We start from the raw sequence: 20,627 nt of genomic DNA on the forward strand, positions 1-20,627 counted from the left end.
TGAGCTCCTTTAGGAGCGGCTCCTCCCCCGACCCTTGCCAGTTCCTCCCCACCCCCCACCGTGTTCTCCTTTGCCACCCATGTCCCAGGGCCCCGAAGCTGCCTGCACCCGGACCCCTGGGAGTTCCCCAGAGGCCTCGGAGCTGGCGGCTCCCGAGCCCTGCCCATGCACCTGGCCTTGAGCAATGCACTAAAATATGCCCCGCCTCCTCCTCCGTGTGGGCTGGCCCCGTCCCCATTTCACACAGGAGGAAACAGGCCCAGGTGGGCCAAGTCCCTGCGGGACGGAGGAGGGGCCGAGTCTCCTCCCCACTGAAGCTGGCCCTCCAACAGCCTCTTCTTGAGGCCAGTAGATCTGAAGCCGCAGGGTGGCCGGGCTGCCTTGTGTCCCCTCTTGGGGGGCCCAAGAGGCTTGCCCCTGCTGCTGCAGAGTCCCGCTCTCCGGCCCGGTCCCAGACCCTGGCCCGGTCTCAGACGCACCTTCTCCCAGAGCCTGGCCTCCTTCCAGGAGGCGGGGCTGGGGCCGGTCCCCACAAAGACGAAGGGGCAGGACATCAGGGGCAGGAAGCAGTTCTGGCTGACAGCAGCGGGTCTGCCTGCAAGACATGCTTTCCACGTGCTCTCACGGGGGTGTCACCTTTCCATGGTAGGGACGAGGGAGCTGGGGCTTGGGGGGGCTAGTGACCGCCAGGGTGTCCGGCCCATCGCCAGGAGCAGGTGGAGCTGGGTTGGTCTGCGTGGGTCCCGTGTGGCTGGGCGGGGCCCTTCCAGCGGGGCCCTGCAGTAGGGGAAACCGCTCAGGGCCGCTGAGCTCCTGGCGCCCCCCAGCCCAGCCGGCCCATTCAGTGAGCAGCAGTCCCCAGCCCCAAATCCCGGCATCACCCCGAGTTCTTTTTTTTTCCATTCCCCAACTCCAGCTCTCGAGCTGGTCCTTGTGGTTTTCCCTCCAAATTAGAACCCCAATCTGATCACTGCCCCACCTGCACTGTGGCCACCCTGGTCTCAGCCACTGTCCCCTCTCACTGGGCCATTGCACAGCCTCCTCCCTGGTCTCCCGACTCGGCCCTACCCTCTGTGCTCGGGTCCCACACCAAGCTGCCCGTCGCATGAGCCCCACCGTGCTCCTCAAGCAGCCCCTCCCTGCCCACAGAGCAGTGCAGTGTGATCCGACCCCCCTGACCCCTTCCACTGCCCCCAGCTCTGTACTCCAGCCATACTGCTCTCTCCCCGGCCCTCTGAGATGCCCAGCTCATTGCTGCCCCAGGGCCTTGGCACCCGCTCTTGTCCCTGCTTGGACTGCCTGGGCCCCAGGGTGAGTCTGGTTGGTTGGGCCTCAGCTCAGATGTCACCACCTCCGAGGGGCCTCCCCTGCTTTCTCGGAGCTGCTGCGGAGGGCGTCTCTGCCACAGCAGCTGTTCTCCTCATGGTCTCTATGACACTCATCACTGTCGGAAGGTTTACCGTCTGCTGGTTGGTTTCCTTGGAGACCATCTCGGCTCTCTGGAGAATGGAAGCTTGTCGAGGTCAGGGAGCAGATCCGTGTGGCCTCCACTGACTCTCCAGGGCCCGGAGCAGCGGCTGCCCCCAGGGTAGGCGGGTGCCCAGTAACTAAATGTTGAGCGAATGAATGAAGAAAGCTTCCAGTCCCAGGAGTTATCCCAGCAAAAGCTGGACAACGGGAGGCGGACAGAGCCCTGGGTGCCAAGTTGTTCCTCCTGCCGCTTCAGTGCGGGAGCTCCGGGGCCCACGGAGGGTCACGCTGCCAGGGTGACTTCCCGGTGCCCCACGCTCTGAGGCTTGGTGATTCATGCCCAAGCTTGGGCGGTATCCTCGATGGAGGCAGGGTGGACTGCGTGGACTTGGTGCTGAGTAGGCTGCGTTTCGGAGACCCCCAAGGGCTGCCGACACCACTGGGTGGAGATGCAGGGCAGCAAGGAGGGAGGCCAAGCAGGACCTTCTGTTAGAGATGCCACCTGCTGGAGCAGGGTAAGGTCCGAGGAGTCGCCTGGCCCTCCTGGTCCTCCTGGGGACAGTTGGGCCCTCCCCACATCTCCAGCCTCTGCCTGGGCCTCCTCTGGGTCACCGACAGGCACCGGGGCTCTTTCACGGGGGCTGTCTTCCCAGGGCCTTCCTGGCCACAGAAAGTGGGTTCCTGCAGCCAATGGGTTCACTGAGCGCCAACTGTGAGCAGCTTCGTTTTCTCTGGGCGCCGGGGACAGAGCAGTGAGCCCTGCGGAGATTACAGCCGAGTGAGGAAGACAGATGAACAAATAAATAAGCACACGGTAAGACGTCAGGCAGGGTGCAGGGAACTGAGGCAGATGTGATGGAGGGGTGTCATTTCAAAGGGGCTGTCAGGGCGGCTTCTGAGCGGAGCCCCAAGGGAGGGAGGAAGCCGCATGCGCAGAGGCCCCGAGGTGGGGACAGCCGTGGAGGAGGAGGACGAAGAGGACGCTGGGAGCCGTGAGCGAGGGCAAGCGCGGAAAGGAAGCCGGCTGCGCCGAGCAGAGCCGTGCAGGCCGCTGCGAGACTTTGTCTCTTGCTCCGGGAGGGACGGCAGCAGCGGTGCACCGGAGTTCCTCCGGCTGGCGCTGTGGCGGCGGTTCCGACACCTCTCTGTCCCCCTCCAGGTTCGCTGCTGTCGCGGAGGTGTCCTGGGGTTGGCCGGGGTGGGAGTGTTTACACCAGAGAGACAGGCAGGCGCTACCACCGAACTCCGCCCCCACCCCTTTTAAAGGTCCCGCCCACCGGGGAGTGAGTCCGCTTGCCAAGCAGGGAGGATGGTGCCCCCTGACTGGCCAGGGCCGTGACCTGACTTCAACCTTCCCCAGTGTAGGGGAATGGCGAGGAGGCGCTTGGGGGGCCGCAGGACAAGGCCCAGGCGGGGGGACCAGTGCGGTAGTCCAGGGGAGAGACCGTGTGGCTGGGCCGGAGCCTGAGAGCGTCGCAGTGACGGTGAGTAGCGGGTGGGTCTTGGAGCTCTTTCGGCCGGAGCCGCCAGGATCTGCCCATGGACTGCACGCGGGTCTGTGAAAAGGGGAGTGAGGATGTTCTGAAGGTTTTTGGCCCGAGCAACACGCTGGATGGTGGTGCCCTTGGCTGGATGGGAAAAGACTCGGGCAGGGGCTGGGGTGGCTCCCGGGGGTCTGGGTTCAGACAGGTGAGTCCTGAAATGCCTGGTACCCCAAGAAGAGAGGGCAAGCTCGGCTAGGGCCAGTGAGCTTCATCCTGCACAGAAATCCAGCTGGAGACGGAGCTGCCAGCGGTGGTGGGACTGCACTCGCTTCTCCGGGAGAAGGGGACTAGAAGGGGGGAGGGGACCAAGGCTGGAGCCCGGGCGGGTCCTACCCAGCGTTCAAGGACAGGGAGGAAGGCCCCGCAAAGGACGCTGGGGAAATAGGAGCCGTAAGAGTGGAACTAAATTGCTCTCTACCCAGCTGGCGTTTTTGGCTTTTATTTTTTAAACGAAGCCCGAGGGGAGTGTAGAGGAAGGCCAGCGAGGGTTGGTGGCTCTGGAAACAGACCCCTCTTCCCCATGGGGAGCCCTCCGGAAGGGGCTGTGGTGGGCTGACTAGCCCCCTCGTTGTAGGGATGGACACATGTGCAGACCTGGTCAGAGGGCTCCTGCCTCCTCTCTCCTCATCGGATGTGATTGGCTCAGGGATAAGCACGTGACTCAGGCTGTACCAATGAGAGTTGTCCCCGTACTTCCTGCTGGAGCCGCTGGGATGATGCCCCTTGTGCCAGGGCTGCTAAAGCGTGAGCTGCTGTCCCAGGGATGCCGGTGGCAGGGCCAGCCGGCCCAGCGCACAAAGGAAATGCAGGGCCGCGGCGCACTCAAAAAGCAGGGAAAAGCGCCACGGAAGTTACAGGGAGCACTTTTCCTTCTTCCCACAGGCTCGCTCTCAACTTGTTAGGGTGTTTTCAATTTGCTATTTAATGCCGCTCTAAGTAAAAATTAAAAATTTAAATGATTAGCTCACATTTTGCCATTTATTTTTATATCGTGCAATACCAGTTTTAAATGCAAATATGTCAGAGCGTCTAGTTGGCGTGCAGCCGCAGAACTGACGCCGTCTGTGGCTCGTCCCTGGGGGTGCACTGCACTGGCCAGAGAAGACCCGCGCAGCCGGGCTCTGGAAGGTGAGAGGCCAGGGTGCCCCGACGTGTGGACCCGCCGAGGGAAGCTCTCACACAGGCTTGAGGGTGCTGCAGACCCTCCCGGGCACCCCCCACCCATGCGTGCCCCTGTGCCCGCTCCCTCTCCCCCTTGGGTTTGACGGTTGCTGAACTGCTCCTGCCACCAAGCAGGGGACTGAAGTCCTGAGCCCTGGCGCAGGGGTAGGACCTGGGGAAGCTGACCAGGCACCTCCCCTTCCCACCAGCCCCCCACCTCAACCTACAGTGGAGGCGCGATCCGCAAGGATCTCAGGCCTCAGGTCAGGAGTCGGCGAGGGGCTCGCCCCCGCCTAGACACAGTCTCTGGTTGGCGGCCAGACGGGCTGTGGTGCTGCCAGTGCAGGACCACCATGCCCTGCGACACCGCTGGGCAAGCGTGCCTGACCCCAGCCCTCCGTGTGCCCACAGGGAGGGTGGAGGGGGCAATAGTCACAGGGAGGAGGAGGCCAGGCAGGACCTGGGTGCCAGGGGGCCCAGGGCGAGGAGTAGTGGGAATGAAGGTCCCGTCCCAGAGAGGTGGGGAGGTGGCAGGAGGCAGGACAGCAGGTGGACCAAACCCTCAGTGTGAACGCTACTCTCCCGTCAGGCTTCTCTCACAAAACACAGATGCGAAGCCAACATGAGTATGGGTTTCAAGGCAGCCTAAGCGTTCAGCCCCATCAGGACAGCAGGGTACTAACCCCCTCAGCATGCAGGCTCCGCCAGGCCGCAGTGGTCACGTGCCCGGGAAGCTGGCCCTGGCCCCTGGCTGTTGCTGTCATGTCAGAGAAACCCCGAGAAACCAGGGAGGGACAGGACGTGCCAAGGGACAGCCAGTGAGGGAGCGCTGACGGCATCCTGTGAGCCTCTGGGTCCAGTGTGCCTGCAGCCAAAGCACCCACGCACTTCCCGGGTCCCCAGCGAGTTAGTCCCCGCTTTGCCTGAGCTGAGGCCGGAACAGGGGAGACCCACAGAGTGAGGACCCAGGCCTGGGAATCCAGACAGTCGCTTCCTTTCTTGACTGAAAGCATCATGGAGCTGTCCGCCCAACCGGAATGCGCACAGGTCCCTTGGAGCTCTAACTGCCCCTCCCCACGCGGACCTGTCCTGGTCACAGCCAGGCCCCTTGTCTCTGTGGCCCTCCAGAGCTTTCCCTGAACAAAGGGAAGCTTTATTCCTTAGCCTCCCCAGCGGTCCCCGGGCTGGTTGGTGTGGGTGTCAAAGGGGACCCTCAAGTTTCACCCTGGGGTGGGGGTGTAGGTGTGTGTGTGTGTGTGGACGGAGCTGGGGAATGGAAGTGAGAAGGTGCATGGAATGTTCGAGAAACTTGAGGACATGACTGGGTTGGGGAGCAGAGGGAGGAGGAGTTAGAGACTCGGGTGCAGTGGGGGTGGGAAGGGCCTGACTGGGGGAGGGCAGACAGTCTCTCCCCAACTCTTTGTCCTTTAAAACAACCGCTGGAATGGACACATAGTCCGTTCACTCTCCCCTGTATCCACTCCCTCTCTCACTCCCTCACTCCCTCACTGTCCTGTTTACTCAGTCACCTGCCGTACGTGCTGGAAGGAACTGTGGCACACGCACTGGAAAGTGCTGACTGTTGGGCACAGCCAGGCCCTAAAGACAAACGTTTTTGAGAACCCAAGTGCCCATTTATGGGAAGACAAAAACCCCCAAGCAAGTCCATAGGGCGCTCCCTCCCTCCGCTTTCCCCAGCCCCCGAGTGAAACGCCCTCGGTCGGTCTCTCTGGAAACAGGTTCCCGTGCTTGCATCTTCGGTCACCAATTCTGTTTGCCGGTGGGAGGGCAGGAGGAGAGCCTTCTGCACTTTCCAGGGACAAGTTATTCTCCGGGCAGAGCCGACTGGTGACAATATCGCCGCTCTCGTTCATTGAGCGCCTACTGTGTGCCAGGTGGGCACTCGCACGCATCCTCATTTTATGGACAAGGGATTGAAGACCCCCAGAGGGGAAGCGAAGAGCCCATCGTCACCTAGAAGGGGGCAGAGCCCGGGGTGTGCTCAGGCCCGCGTGGTTCTGGAGGCCGAGCTTGGAACCACGTGCCTGGGCTTTGGACGGGGGCCCCGAGTGGGGGTGGCCCCCAGAAGCCCTCTGGTGCTTGGTCTGGTGCCTGCCAGTCCACACTAATGACTCCCAGGGAGGGGTGTCACCCACGGAAGCCTGCCCCGGAGCAGACCTGAGGGTGCCTTAGGTGGCATGTCTCTGGGGCTCAGTCTGTGGGGAGGAAAGACGGAGCCTGGGTTGGAGGCGGAGGCTCGGCCTGCCCGGCAGGACCAGGGAAACTGGTTGGGGCAGCTGTCCCAGAAGGTGGTTATACTGGTTTGTCCCCTCCCCCTGGCCCCGAGGCACCCTCTCCTCACTGAACAGGCACTGCGGTGCGTGAAGTCCCTTCGCCGTGTCTTGTACGGTCCCTGTCTTCCTTTCTGGCCCTGTCTCCTGCCACTCGCCCCCTTGCTCTCAGCCTCGCAGCCTCCTTCCAGTTTCTTGAACGCATCGGGGTAGTTACCGTGTTAGGCTTCGCATCCGCTGCTCCTTCTGCCTGGTGCACCCCTCCACCGTCGCCGGCCCAGCTGGGAGGGATTTCTAGTGCTCACCCGTCTCTGCTTCAACTCTCCTTCCCAGGGCCCCGGCAGCTGAGTGGGTCATAGGGCTGCTTTGGCCAAAGGGCTGTGCGCGTGAAGAGAATCACCCCCCTTGCAGGGCTGTCTGGCTCCTGGGTCGCTGAGTCACCACACAGAACACAGCCGCCCGGGAGAGCTGTCCCATTCAGTCAGACTTTGTGTGGTCAAAAAAACCAAACAACCGAATCTTTGTTGTTTGAAACTTCTGAGATTTGGGGACTAATGTGTTACTGCAGCATAGCTTATACTGTACTGACTAATACAGCTGATCCATTCTGATCTCAGCTTAAATATCACCTTTTCTTTTCTTTTTTAATAATCTTTTAAAGATTTACTTATTTATTTTTAGACACAGGGGAAGGGAGGGAGAAAGAGAGGGAGAGAAACGTCACTGTGTGCCCTGCTGGGGAACCTGGCCCGCAGCTCAGGCATGAGATACCACCTTCCCTGATCACGAAATCTCTCTAGCCCTGGTTTAATTTTCCCACAAGATTTATCTCATGACCTGTCGGTTCGCTTGCTTCTCGTCCCGCACCCAGACCGCCAGGTCCACGGGGCAGGGTGCTCGCGGGGCTCGTTCACGGCTGCGCCCTCGGCGTCCAGCACAGAGCCCGGCACACGCAGGCACTGAGCGTGTGTGTCAGTGAACGAGTGAGTGCGTGCATTCACCGCGTGAGTGAAACACGCAGGCGACCGTTCCCCCCGGGCAGGTGTGGAGTGTGACATCGCCGCCTGTGTTTTTCTCACTGCGGTGGGACACACGCCTCCGGTCCCCGGGAGGCTGGCGGTTTTAACTTCTCGTGCATCGACCCTGGTCTGGGACCTTCCTTCTGTAGCTCTTCAGCGGAGGGGACGTGGGCCGGCTGGGCAAGTGACTGGCTGCAGGTCCCAAAGTGAGCCAGGACCCGCCCCCAGGGCCCCGGACTCCGGATCCGGCGCTCTTTCCGCCCAGTTTAACCGCCGGCTGAAAACGTCTCCCAAGCGCGTTTGCCTCTGATGGCCCATCTTGCCAGGAGGTCTGGACACTCAGACCAGATTGTTCCGTGATGATTGATGGGTAGGGCTGGGCGGAGCTGGGACGGGACGGGGGTCCGAGGTGAGATGAACTAGGCTCCTTCCAGAATGTCTAGTCCGCAGCATCCCTGAGATGAGCTTGCCGTTCGTCTCACGCTTCTCTCAACAAAGACAGAGCGCGGGAGGGTGAGTTCCGGGGAATCGAGGCTTGGGGCTGAGCGGTCCGTCTCTCAGGGGTGCAGCCCGCCCCAGCCAGGGTGACTGTAGCTGCTTCCCCTGCTACCCGCCCCCCCCCAAGCTCTGGAGCGCGCTGTGCATCCATCACGGCACCCATCACGTCACCGTTTTTCCCTGAAAAATATACGTGTTACTTGGTCTTCTAAGGATAACAGTGATACATGCTCATTGTAGAAAATTTGGAAAACACAGAAAGGCACTTGAATGATAAAACACAAGTAATCTCCCAACCATGCAACATTTTTTCAAGCTTCTGTTCAGCCTCGTGCACACACCCGTGAACTGGTGATGTCACCTGTTCCCCGGATGTCCCCGGGCCCCACCTGCGGGCGGTGTAAAGGTGCACGTGTTCACCTGGTGTGGTCTCTCCCCCTCTGCCCTGCACTCAACACCTGGCCTCTCCTCCAAGCCCTTTCATTGTCCTTGGGAGGAGCCACGTGTGAGTGGCAGCTGAGTTCCTCCGCGCTGGCCTCCTGTGGATAAGCGTTGCCCTAAGTCCCCCGAGGGTGTTGCTTATCGCTGTCCCTGACTAGGCCCCCGCTGGGAGAACCTGCCCCCTGCCCCCAGGGCGAGGGGCGGCAGTTGCTGCGGCCCCTCCCCTGGTAATCCCCGAGTGCCAAACGTGGGAGGCGCCAGATTGCCCCAAACCTCCTTATCCCGGGGAGGACCAAGGAGGGTGGGTGCACCTTCCCCAGAGCTGTGGTGGCTGCTCGTAATCCCCCAGGCCCTGAGGCGGCCATGCCTGTGTGGTGGTCTCCCCAAGGCCCACGTGAAAAGGCCTCCTTTAGCGGCCCCCTCTTTTGGAGGACACCTTTGGCCGGTCACCCACGGCTACATTTTCCTGAGAACATCCTTTCTCCGCCCATGAACTTCCAGTGGGAGCTACCAGCCACCCTCCACCAGGTTTGGACATGGCAGTCTTTCCTGGAGATTTTATTTGTTTATTTTTTAAAAAATTGTATTTATTGATTTTTAGAGAAAGAAGAAGGGAAGGAGGAGGGGTGTAGGGAGAGAGAAACATTAATTTGTGATTCCATTTATTTATGTATTCATTGGTTTGTTTTTGAATGTGCCCTGACCGGGGCTCACACTCACAACCGTGGCGTATCGGGCCGATGCTCTGATCACCTGAGCTGTCCGCCCAGGGCTCCCCGAGATTTTCTGAGTTGAAAATAAGAGGACAGTCCCTCTTGGGTGGCAAAGCTGTGAGGTGGGAAGCCAGGAGCTGCCTCCTATAGCTGTAGTGAAAACAGGCCCACAGAGGAGAGTGAAAAGCTCAAGTGCAGAGAAGTCACGGGGGGGGGGGGGGGAGGGGGAGAGACCTGGGGATTTGTGCCTGGATCCAGTTGTACCTGAAGCCAGCTGCATCCCTGCCCACTGCACAGTTTAGAGCCAGGAGCTGAGAAATCTCACCTTTTGCCCAAGCTGTTTCCTGATGGCCGGCTGCCTCCTACGATAAAGCCCTGACAAATGCCAGGAAACAGTCCGTGTCCGGTGGGGTGGGACACAGATGCCACTGTCCTGTGCATCTCTTTATCCCTGGACCCCCGGGACCCAGAGCATTAAGCGGGGTGGGGCATGCTCCTGGCCCACCAGTTCAGGTTCCGCCGGAACTGATCAATATCGCTATTTAGACAACATGAGGGTCACTGGCCAGCCCTCACTGTAATATGTTTTGAAAACATATTCCCCCCAGTGGGGCAAAAAATTCTCCCCCACTAGACTGTGAACCCCAACCGGAAGCCTGGCCGGCCCCTTCTTCACTGTGTGTCTTGGGGCAGGCTTTCTTGTTTCTGAACAAGGATGCTAATGGCATCTATTTCCGGGGGTACCTGGGGAAATTGCGTGAATCCATACCAAGCGGTGTACTGTTCTTTCAGTTGCTGCTGTTTTCTGAGGGGTCCGCTCAGCGCTCCGCACAGGCCAGGCACCAAGCGGGCGCTCTGTCAGTGTGTGCTCCCTGAGTGGAGATGTGGCGAGGCCGCACTCCTGGCCTGCACGCAGGGACGCCCGCGACCGCCCACGACGTCCAAGCCCTGGGGTGTCAGCGTCTGGCACAGTGGTCCCCCTGGAGCCCGGGGCACCCCCAGCCCCTGGCTTCTCTGGAGGGCAGCCTGTCGCTCTCCCAGTCTCTGGGCTGTCATTCCAGCAGCGCCACATGGCTGGGAGCGCAGCTTGGACCCTGGCTCAGCCCTACACCCTGTGTCAGGGCAGCAGGACCTGCGCCGTTGGCTGTCCAGGGAGCTGGAGTGAGGATTTGTGTGTGTGGCTAGGCCTGGGGTGCTAGTTACCCCGGGGGGCACCCGGGGCTTGCTGGAGCTCTGGCTTCCAGAGCTGCTGTTTTCTGGAAGCTCCCCCTCGTCACTACCTTGGTCCCCCGGTCTCTTCCAATCTCCCCACCTCCCCAAGCAGCACCTCCAAGTCCTACCTGGGGGCTCTTGTGGGGTCTGGCTTGGTCTTTTCACTGGGGAGGGGCTTCTCTGTGGACCGGGACCTGAGGACTCCTGGTTCGTCAGCCTGCCTGCCCCTCCCCTTCCTTGGAAAACCTTCACGGCTAGGCGCGTGCCCCCTCCGCAGTCATTTAACAGTGCCCCCCACACCACCCCACCCCACGCCACCCCGCTGCAGCTCATTCTGCCTCTCAGTGGTGCTGTGCCCGGGAGTGTTGGTCTCCCTGGATATTCTGGGCGGGCTCACTGCCCGCTGTGCCTGGACCGGAGGAAGGGACGTTGAGTGGAGCGAGGCTGCTACTTGGAGCACGCGTGGTGGGCGGTGCGTTTGGCTGGTGCGGCCCGCCATGCGGTGCACGGTGCCATGTCCGGGCCGCGCTCGTGTTCCTGTTTCGTGTGCAGTGTCTCAGTGTGAGATGCAGGTGGGCGGTGGGTTGTGTTTTGGGTCCCTGTGGATTATGCTCAGGGCATTGACCAAGACCCCTGGACCCCAGAAAAGATAAGCGGGAAGGGCACCTCTGTTCTGGGTGCTTCCAGATCCCTCCACATCCATCCCTCCGTTTCCCTAGATTCCAGTGAGCTTGAGTCTCTCCGCGCAGCTGAAGCTCAGAAAACCTGGCAGAAGGGAGGAGAACCGGCCCGCGGTCCCGTTGGGTTCACAGCTCTTATTTCGCACGCACACTGTCCTCTGCCGTTGGGATCGGGAGAGGGTGGGGAGTTCCAAGCCCCTCGGCTGGTCCCTTCTGTGCCCAGGTCCGCGCACCCAACAAAGGCTGCCGTCCACGTGTCCCCCCTCCTCGACGCGGCCCTGGAGTAGGAACGCACGCGACCCCAGGCTCGCGGCCAGTCGCGGCAGGATCCGGACTCTGCGCTGCGCCCCAAGTGGGCTCCAAGCAGCACCCCCGCAGTCCCGCCGCCCCCGGCTTTGCCTCGCCCACTCCCAGCCTCAGTAGCTGCAGCGCCCTGGAAGCGGCACTAGGGGGAGCTCTGGCAACTGGCTTGGTGGATTGAATCAAAACCTTGCATCCAACAGCGATTCCTAGGACTAGCGGGGGGAAAAAAATGGGGAGGGGGGAGAGACACAGCGTTCCCCCTCCTCTGCAGCTCCCGACTCTTCCCGTGGGAGGCCGACAAAACAGCCCTCGGGGGTGGAGGGGTGAAGGTGCCTTTCTTTCCTGTGACTCGCGCCTCCATAGCCTCCCTCTTCCCCCACCCCCATCGCAGACCTTCGCGGCCCCCCGCGCTCTGGAGTGTCCCCAAGAACTTCGCCTCGCGCGACACCGGGATCCAGAGCCGGGCCGACCCCTGGGACTGGCTTGGGTCTGCCTCTCGGTGTCTGGGGTGGGGGCGTCTCGGCAGCAGCCTCGCCTCTCGCTGCGGGAGGCGTGAAGGCTGGGGTGGGGGGGGGGGTGCGTCGTCCTGCGGGGTGGCTGGGGCAGGAAGGGGGAACTCAGGAGCGAGAAAGCCAGCGCGAGAGCATTGGGGTTGGTGGGGGGGGGGGGGGAGAGGGAGCGAGAGAGAGGGAGAGAGAGAATGAGAATTAAACAGAAAGCAAGCAGCCACTTTGCTTTTTTCCTTCTTGCCTGCTCCCCCCCGCCCCCCATTCTTGCTTTCCTCTCCCCTGTTTGCAAAGCTGGAACCACCCCGCGCGCCCCCGGGCCCGAGCAGCCGCTCCAGATGTGAATTTGGTTCCAGTGGGGAGAACGCGAGCCTCCTCGGGGCCTTGGCACATTCTCCCACTCTGAGGTCATTCCGTAGGTGGTCAGAGGGGAGAGCGCGCCTGGAGCCTTCCTGCCTGCATCCACTGGGGAGGGAGGAGAGGCGGGCGGGAGGGAGGGGAGAGGGAGAGGGGAGGGGCGCGAGGAGGGAGGGAGACGCCGCCAGCACACCACCAAGTGGCACGGAGCAGTGATAACAAACTCAACTTAAAAAAAAAAAAAAAAGGAAAACGGAAAAACTTCCCCAAGTTGCAGACCTAGGCGCGCGAGCGGAGGCGCGGGGCGGGGAGGGTGGGTGGCCCAGAAGACCCCCGGCGTCCCCCGGCTGCTCTTCCCTGCCGCAGAGAGCTCAGACTCGAGGCCAGCCAGGCCCTGTGTTCCTGGCTGGACAGGAAATGTGCTGGAGGCTGGCTGGGCTTCCTGCGGGAGACCCCTGGGGCGGCCGGTGCCCACGGGGGGGCAGCCCCTTTTGGAGACGAGCCCCCCCCGCACCGAGGGGTGCAGCACAGGGTTCTACCCCAGCAACCCGCACTCCCCCCACCTCCCACCCCATCCTGCTCCCACCCCAGCCCTGCGGATGTGGGCAGATCCCTGTCCTTCCAGGCCCGGGAGAACTGGGATTCGCCGGGAAGGTAGGGGTCTCTCCCCAGCGCCCTCTGTCCTCCCCGCCACCTCCAGGCCGAGTTGAAAACGAGGCACCACTATCCTCTGTAATCGACGTTTTATTAAGATTATAAATTCAAACAAATAATCTGAACAGTTTCACCCGGTGATGTACAATTCAGTGCGCACACAAATACAGGAGAATGAGGGAGAAGGGCCAAGAACGGAAGGGTTGGCAACTAGTTTTGGAGTCCACACGGTGCTGATGGCAGCGAACCAGGGGGCTGCGGGACCCCACCTTTTTACAACAAAAGGCTTTAAATGAAACAAAATCTATTGGGCTGAAGACACAGGACGGCGTTCTCACAGGCTCGAACAATGCTGGTTCCATGAAATGCAGCCGAAGGCTGAAGCAGGACAGCGCGACTCAGAAGCACACACACAAACACCACACCTGACCGGGAACTTGGGGAAAAGTCTCCGACGCAGTCGGCGGCCCCAGCCCCTCCCTCCCTCCTTCCCTCCAGGCCGTGGGGGGTGGGGGGGGGGAAATCCAGGTGGAGGAACCGACTTCCTTTTTTGTGGAGTGAGGACCGCAGTGCTGGGCATGATGGGAAATGTAGTCCTTGGTGCCCGCCCCCCACCCCTTCCCCAAACAGTGTCCGAGAGTGTCGGGGTGTCCGGCGCCACCCCTGAGTCCGGGAGACGGGTGGAGGAGGGGAAGAGAGCGGAGCCAGAGGGGCGGGGAGAGGAGGGGTTCGAGACACCCGCCCGGGAAGAAAAGAAAAAAAAAGTTGAAGTGTTTTCATTTCTGCCTTCTCATTTTGCGAACTTTGGAGGCCGCCCCCAGAGAGGAAATGTGACCCAAACATCCCTTTCGGAGATAGAGTTTGCCTTTGTTTTTGCTCAGGATTTCACAAGACCCGTTCCTCACCCCATGGAGGGACTCGGGAGAACCGAGCGCCGAGCTTCCTGGGTCTGACAACTGATTGGGATCGGCGTCCCCGGCCCCGCGCCCTCCTGCGCTGCGCCCCCGGCGCGCCCGGGCGCCCGGTCTCGCCCCTGGCTGCCCGGCACCTCCTCCGGGCAGCAGCCCTCCCTCACGTGGCTGGCTTCTCGCTAAACACCACTGCAATCGCTACAATAAAAAGAAAAAAAAAGAGTAGGAGAAACACAAAGCATACTTAAATAGGCGCTTTTTCTCTCTGTAAAAATAAAGTCCAAGATCTTAGATTTCTTTCTTTTATTTTACAATTTATAAAACATTAGCCGCCTTCCCCTGCTCGCCCCCGGCTCAGCCCCGAGTGGCCGGGCGCCCGTTCCTTCTCTCCTCTTGCCCCTTGGCCGAGTCTTTGTCTGGCCCCAGCCCCGCGGGTCCCGGTGCCCTCGGGGGTCCCTAGAAGGCGACAATGGCTCGAGTCCAGGCGCCAAGGCTGGCGAGCGCCTGCTTGGCGCACAGCTGCCCGTTGAGCGGCGGCGGCTGCTCCGAGGAGTCCGGCTGTCGGCTCACCAGCCCCGAGAAGCCTGAGCCAAAGATGGAGATCAAGTTTGAGATGTTGGACGCGTCCGGGGACGAGTCCGGGCAGAAGTCCTCGAAGCGGGCGCGCTTGCAGGGAGCGAACGGCGCACCCCCGGGGGGCTCGGCTCCCAGGTCGCCCCCGTCCTCGTCGTCGTCCTCCTCCTCCTCTTGGCCAGGGTAATACTTGCGCTTGCAGCCGGCGGCGGACGCCAGGCCCGGTCCCGGGGCGCCCTGGCCACAGCAGGGGCAGTGGGCGGAGGCGCAGCAGTCCTGGTGCAAGTAGCCGTTCTCCACCGTGGTCACCACGTGAGTGTCCAGATCTAGCACGGTGGTCTGGCTGCTGCAGTGCACGCCGAAGTCCGAGGGGGCCGGGTACGCGACGCGGTAGAAGCCCGGGGAGGAGGCGGGTGCCGGGGAGGCGGGAGCTGAGGCGGCGGCAGCGGCCTGAGGGGTGGCCCCTGGGGGCACGGAGGGCGCGGAGCAGGCGCCGGAGGCGCGAGGGTCCCGCGGGCAGAGCGCGGCGGGCGCGGGCGGCGGCAACGGCGCAGGACCAGGCTGCAGCGGCTCCAAGGGCTGCCCGCGGTGGGGCGCGCCGTGCGGCGGCTGGAGCGCGGCGCACCCGGGCAGCTCCGAGAGCGCCCCCGTGCCGCCCGCTGGCGCCCCGGCCGTCGCTGCTGCGCAGCTCCTGGGCGCCGGGTGCTGGTGCTGGTGCAGCTGCTGCTGGAGGTGCAGCTGGTGGAGCTGGTGGAGCTGGTGCAGCTGGTGCCGCGCGGCCGGCTCGCGCGCCTCCGTTTCCCCGCAGCCACCAAGTTGGAGCGGGCCGAAGTCGGCCGCGCTGGCCGGCATGCCGGGCGCCGCGTACGCGAGGTGCTGGTGCTGTTGGTGGGGCGGCTGCTGCTGTTGCTGCTGCTGCTGGCGCCTGTAGAGCTCAGCGTAGCGCTCGCTCAGGTAGAGCTGGCGCGCGTTGCGGAGCACGTAGGATACCAGGAGGTTCTTGTGCAGCTTGATGCCGCCGCGCTGGGTCCGGGAGCTGTGGATCTTGCGCAGGGAGATGCTGATCAGGCTCTGGGCGTCCAGGGCGCACTCCATGCTCCCGCGGAGACGGCGGCGGCGGAGCAGCCGCGGCTGCTGCTGCTGTTAATGCTGCTACTGTTTCGGCCTCCAGCCGGCCACCGGGGCGCGCTGGGCAGGGGAAACGGAGCCCGGATCAGCGGGTCGGCTGCGCTCCGACAGGAGCCGCCACCATGCGCTGCGCGCCACCCGCAGTACCGTGCTCCCCAGACGGCGCCAAAGCAATGAGCTTCGGCCGGCCCCGGCCCCAGCTATTTAGCTGGGCGTCCTGGCTCCGCCCCACACATGATAAGCCAATAGAAATGCCGAGTGCCTCCCGAGTGACAGACGCTGTCCGCCCCGGGGTTACTCGGTTGGCCAATCAGACCAAGGCGGTTCCTTTGTGCTATTCAAATACCGAACGGACCCGGGGCTTCTAACGCCGCTGCTGCCTCGAATGTTCTCCTGGGGCAGCCGCGCAGCGTGGGACTCAGAGGCGCTGGGGCTGCCGTCTGCAACGGGGGTCGCCTCTCAGCCGCCACGTTGGAGCCCACGGCCGCCCTCGGTCTAGGTCCTCGGAGCAGGGGGTCAGCTCACTTGCGTGCGGCGGCGACGGCTCCTCCCCCTTCCGCACGGCTGGGCCCACCTGCGGCAGGTGCGCGTGGCTCCTGGCCAAACTACAATTCCTTCCTCACCATGTCGTCCGGGCTAGCCCCGCACGACCCAAGGTCTTTGCAAGAGACGAGGGGGGCAGCGTTCTTGACCCTGAGGGACCCTCAATTGCAATGCTGGGCCTGATTCCTTGACTTTCTGGCCCAGGTGCCGCAGGGAATACTCGGGGGGAGTATTCTACCCATTTGTCTGACGTGGAAAACAAAACCTCGTGAGCAGATGGAGGAGACCCTGAGGCATGCCCTAGTGAGAGCACGGGTGCATGCTGAGGGCGGAAGTCACCGAGGATCCTAATCGCTGGCTCTGTAACCTTTCCCTCCCTAATAACATATGCTAATATGTTATTAGTACAACTGCTAATAGTGACAATAGGGCCCATTACTGTGTTCCTAGTAGGCGGCAGGCCCTCAGCCTGAACCCCTCACTGTGACTGCTGGTGGAGCAAGACTGCGTCTCAGGGGAGGGGGGTGATCTGGGCACGGCACCACTGCTTTGGAGGGGCGGAGTGGGGTCTGCGCCAGGACGGTGAGCCCCAGACCCGGAGACCAACCCCAGGGGGCTGCGGAGCCCTGCCCACTAATGTCTGTGGATGGTTTTCCTTCCTGTCCTGAACCGTTCACGGGCCACCTCCTCCCACTTGGGGACTGAGGCAATCAGAGGGCCAGGCTTGTGATCTCCCTGGAAGGGGCGTGGCTGCTGCTCTGAGAGGGGGGGTCCAAGGTGCCTGGGGCGGGGGTCTCCTTGAAGTGGCAACAGGGTTTGCTTCAGGCGGGAGGGCTCGAGTTGGCCCTGGAAGGGCCAACAACGGGGCTTCACAGAGACTGGGAGCTCGGTGGGCCCTGTGGGTGGGTGGGGTGGGGGGGTGTCGGGGGGCGAGGTCCAGGAGCAAACTCTCTGCTGGTGCACCCGCTCCTCTGGGCTGCTTCTGAGTCCCCTCCTTCCATGTGCCCCTGGTCCTCTGCACCAGCTTTGTCCCCTGGCGGGAGTGGAGGCCCGCCAGCCCATCCTCCAGTTTCTGAGTCTCCCTTCAGTCTTAAGAGTTCCCCAGGTGTATTTCCCCAGACAGCTTTTGTGGCGTCGACTCAGTGCCAGGCAGACACAGAGGGTTTACGCAAACCTCCGAGCACGCACTCTGCATTTCAGAGGAGGAAGCGGGCCCTGGCAGTGGGCGGGACTTGCCCGAGGCCCCAAGGCCCCGAGGCCCCAGGGCCCGTGCGCTGCCCTTCCCACGTGGTCTTTGGATCATCTCAAACTGGTCCGAGCTCCTCCGACCAGCAGCGCCTCTTCCTACCTGCACCCAGCAAAGCCGGGAGCGACATCCTCAGGGGATTATGGGAAAAGGGCATCTTGATTCCACTCTGTTGGTGGTCTGGTGACAGGGGAACACACAGGCGTGGGACTTGTCCGTGGGGTAACGCCTGTGGGAATAAAAAGCACTGCACCTTACTTCCCTGGAGTCTGTCTTAAAGGCGCACAATCACTTCATGGAGCTGATTTTGAAGCTCACTTTGGAGACATCGCCGGCACGTGGAGGGAAGCAGGAGGCCCCACCGGCGTCCCAGCTGTGAGGACTATGTGCCAGTCCAGTCTGGGACCCGTGGAGTCCGGCTCATTGCAGGAGTCCAAGAATGTACTAGTAATGCTGACTTCGGCCTTCATCCTGTCCTTGCCCAGATCGTGTCGGGGGAAACCCAGACTTAGAGTTTCTGTATCTTGCGCCAGTCACACGTCCAAGGAAGGGCGGGGATAGGGTTTGAGCCCAGAGCCGTGTCCAGGACTGGAACTCTCTCTAGGTTCTTCAAAACCAGCCACTTGCCTCTGCCATCAGGGCTCTGCTCAGGGTGAACGTGACCTTGATTTGGTTGCAACCCCCCACTTCCCTGCCAGCTGCTCTGAGGCCAGGGCCGGCGGGAGCCCAGGTGGGGAGTCAGGTGGGGGGTGGTCGTGGATGCTCTAGCCATGGGCTGGGGTCGGGGGAGCCGGGCCCTGGCTCCCTGCGTAGCTCCCTGGGCACTTGCCACGCCACCAGCTTCACGTCTGCCCCGAGGTGGGTCCGAGCTCTGTCGAGGCGCCTTCCCTCCCCAGGGTCAGCGACAAGGGTCAGCCCCATGCGCAGGGCCCCATTCTCTGGGATCCAGGGTGACGATCTCCCCTCCTTCTCAAGGATCCAGAGGTGGGCTAGTGGGGAGGGCTAAGCAGTTGTCGAGCTTCATAAAAAACCCTCGATCCCTTTCGGGGTGGCCCGGCAGGGGGGCGTGGCCGCAGCTGCGGTGAGGAGCATGCGCTGAAGGAGGCCGTGGAACAGCTGAGCTCCTCGGTGCCCCTGGGAACGGCGGAGCGTGGGGGGCACACAGTGGGAGCTCACATGTGTTTACAGACGGGGTGTGTCACGCACAAGCCTCTGGACACACAGCGGCTCGGAGCAGCGTGCCGTAGACTGGGCAGGGCGGCGGGTGTGCGTGTGTGGATGAGATCCCTGTGCACACGTGTGGGGAGGAGGGGCCTGCAGGCCTGACTGTTGGGGGGTGGTCGGGGTGGTCCCCTTTCTCCTGCAGCTGGGAGATCCCGTCTGGGGCGAGTCAGTGCTCCCCCCAGGAAGGTAATTAATGCCCAAACACTGACGGGTGTCTGCTGGGGCCCCTTCTGGTCACCTAGCTTGGAGGACGGAGGCATGGCTGGAAGGTTCCTGGTCAGGAACCTGGTCCAATCCTGGTGGGGTCTGCCCCCGCGGGCTCCCAGGGATTGGTCTGGGGGAGGAAATGTGGAGGCAGAACACTTAACAGAGGGTGTGGTGCGGGGGGCACCAGAAGACAGAGGAGAGATCTGGGATTCATGTATTCGTTGACTTGGCCATTGGCCCAAGCGATATTTCCAGAACCTTCCTCTGGAATCCCCGCAAACGGGAGAAGGAAGGAGATGGGACCCTGCCCTCAGGAGGCCACATTCAGAGGGACACAGACAGATAAATGGGCCAGATGACTCCGTGGGGAAGAAGGATGGGGTTGGGAGGGGCAGGGGGGCGCCCCAGAGCTGGCCTAGGGAGGCTTCCCCGGGGAACGGCCGCCTGGAGGCCCAGGAGGAGGAGCTGCCTCCCAGCTGAGAGGACAGCAAGGCACCCGGCGCAGGGCCCAGTCCACCGCAGGCGCTCGGTACTTGCGGAATAAGTCAGCCAATGGAGTGTAAGTACGCAGAAGACACTGTTAGACCCAGGGGGGACCTAGCGATCATCTGCCCCCCACCCTTTGTGTCCCCCCACCCTTTGTGTCTGGGTGGGTAAAGTCAGGTCCAGAGCGGGGGCAGGGGCGCTGAGGGTGCTGGCCGGGAGCTGGGCTGGAACCCAGGCGGACCTCCCAGGTCGGCCTCCGGCTGCACACCCCCCCCCCCCCCCCCGCTCTCTCTCTCTGTGGTGTGGAGTTGGGGTTGCTCCGTGGGGACATGGGACCATGGGAGGGGGCAGAGAAGGGGACGGGCTGCAAAAGGACCCCGCGGGGTGTGGATGACTGCAGGGGTCACTGTGGAGTCTTCTCTGAGGCCTTGGGGCCAGTGGTGCTTGGACACTTGGCAGCCTAGCACTGACCCCAACAAGGCTGCTCTGTGGCCGGTGGGCATGGGGGAGCTCAGTGGTGGTCCTGGAGCCCTGGCGGCCCCCATCGCCTGCCCCACAGAGCCTGTACCCTGTCACCATCGCAGGCAGAGGTTACTGACCCACCCACGTGTGTGCGAGCCCAGCACGGCTCCGGGCAACGGGCTCGGCGCCCAGGAAGACTCCTGGCGCCTGGCTCCCAGGGCCTGAAGCGTCACGGGAGAGGCCGAGGGCCACGTGGCTTTTCCGAGCCCTTGCTCCGTGCTGGCCCCCTGGGCCAAAGGCTTCCCGTGGTGGTCTGTGTGAGCCCCCTGCCAACCTTTGGGGCACGTTCGGGTGTAACCCCCATTTTAGGGATGAGGAAACTGAGGCACGGAGAGCCTCAGTGACTTGCCTGGGTCACATGGCAGGAAGCGGAAGTGACAGCAGTCCCAGGGGGGGCTCTGGGGGAGTCGGAGCACCAAGAGCAGCTGGAGAGGGACGGTGGCCCCCCACTGCCCTGCCCCGCCCCACCCCCAACCTCACGGCTCCTTTTGTGTTCTGTACTTACGGATGGAACGTGCCTAGAGGCAGGTGCCATCCCTCCACTGGGGGTCTCTGCCCGGGCTGGTGTCCATGTGTCCACTCACTCGTTCACCAGTCACCCTGGACCGAATGCTTGGCCAACGTGCAGGAGCTATGTGAGGCCCTGGGGAGACCACTGGGCAGTTTGCACTGCCCATGGCCCGGCTGAGGACCCTTTCAATCTCCCAGGCCAATTCCGATTGATTGGTAGGGTCTGCCTGGAGCCCAGGGTTAGAAGGGATTTGGCACATGCCCCAATTGATTAGTGATGTCTGCCAAGGGCTCAGCTGGGAGGCTGCAAACCTGCTGGGTCGCTGCCCAGGGGATGAGGAGGGAGTGTGTGTGCAGCAGCTCTGTGGACGTCTGGGGCGGCCCAGCAGACAGAGTGGGGTCTGGGCGTCAGGAGGGACAGGCCCTAG

At 62.5% G+C, this 20,627-nt stretch overlaps 1 protein-coding gene across 1 annotated transcript; it reads right to left on the reverse strand.

Moving 5' to 3' along the window:
- Positions 1-12,923: 12,923 nt before the first annotated feature.
- On the reverse strand, positions 12,924-15,648 carry IER5L (immediate early response 5 like). Its single transcript, XM_028527155.2, has one exon. The coding sequence runs from the start codon at positions 15,426-15,428 to the stop codon at positions 14,217-14,219; it is 1,212 nt and encodes a 403-aa protein (XP_028382956.1). The 5' UTR covers positions 15,429-15,648; the 3' UTR covers positions 12,924-14,216.
- Between the last annotated feature and the right edge of the window lie 4,979 nt (positions 15,649-20,627).

Source organism: Phyllostomus discolor, chromosome 3, assembly GCF_004126475.2.
Source record: "Phyllostomus discolor isolate MPI-MPIP mPhyDis1 chromosome 3, mPhyDis1.pri.v3, whole genome shotgun sequence".
NCBI classification, from domain to species: domain Eukaryota; kingdom Metazoa; phylum Chordata; class Mammalia; order Chiroptera; family Phyllostomidae; genus Phyllostomus; species Phyllostomus discolor.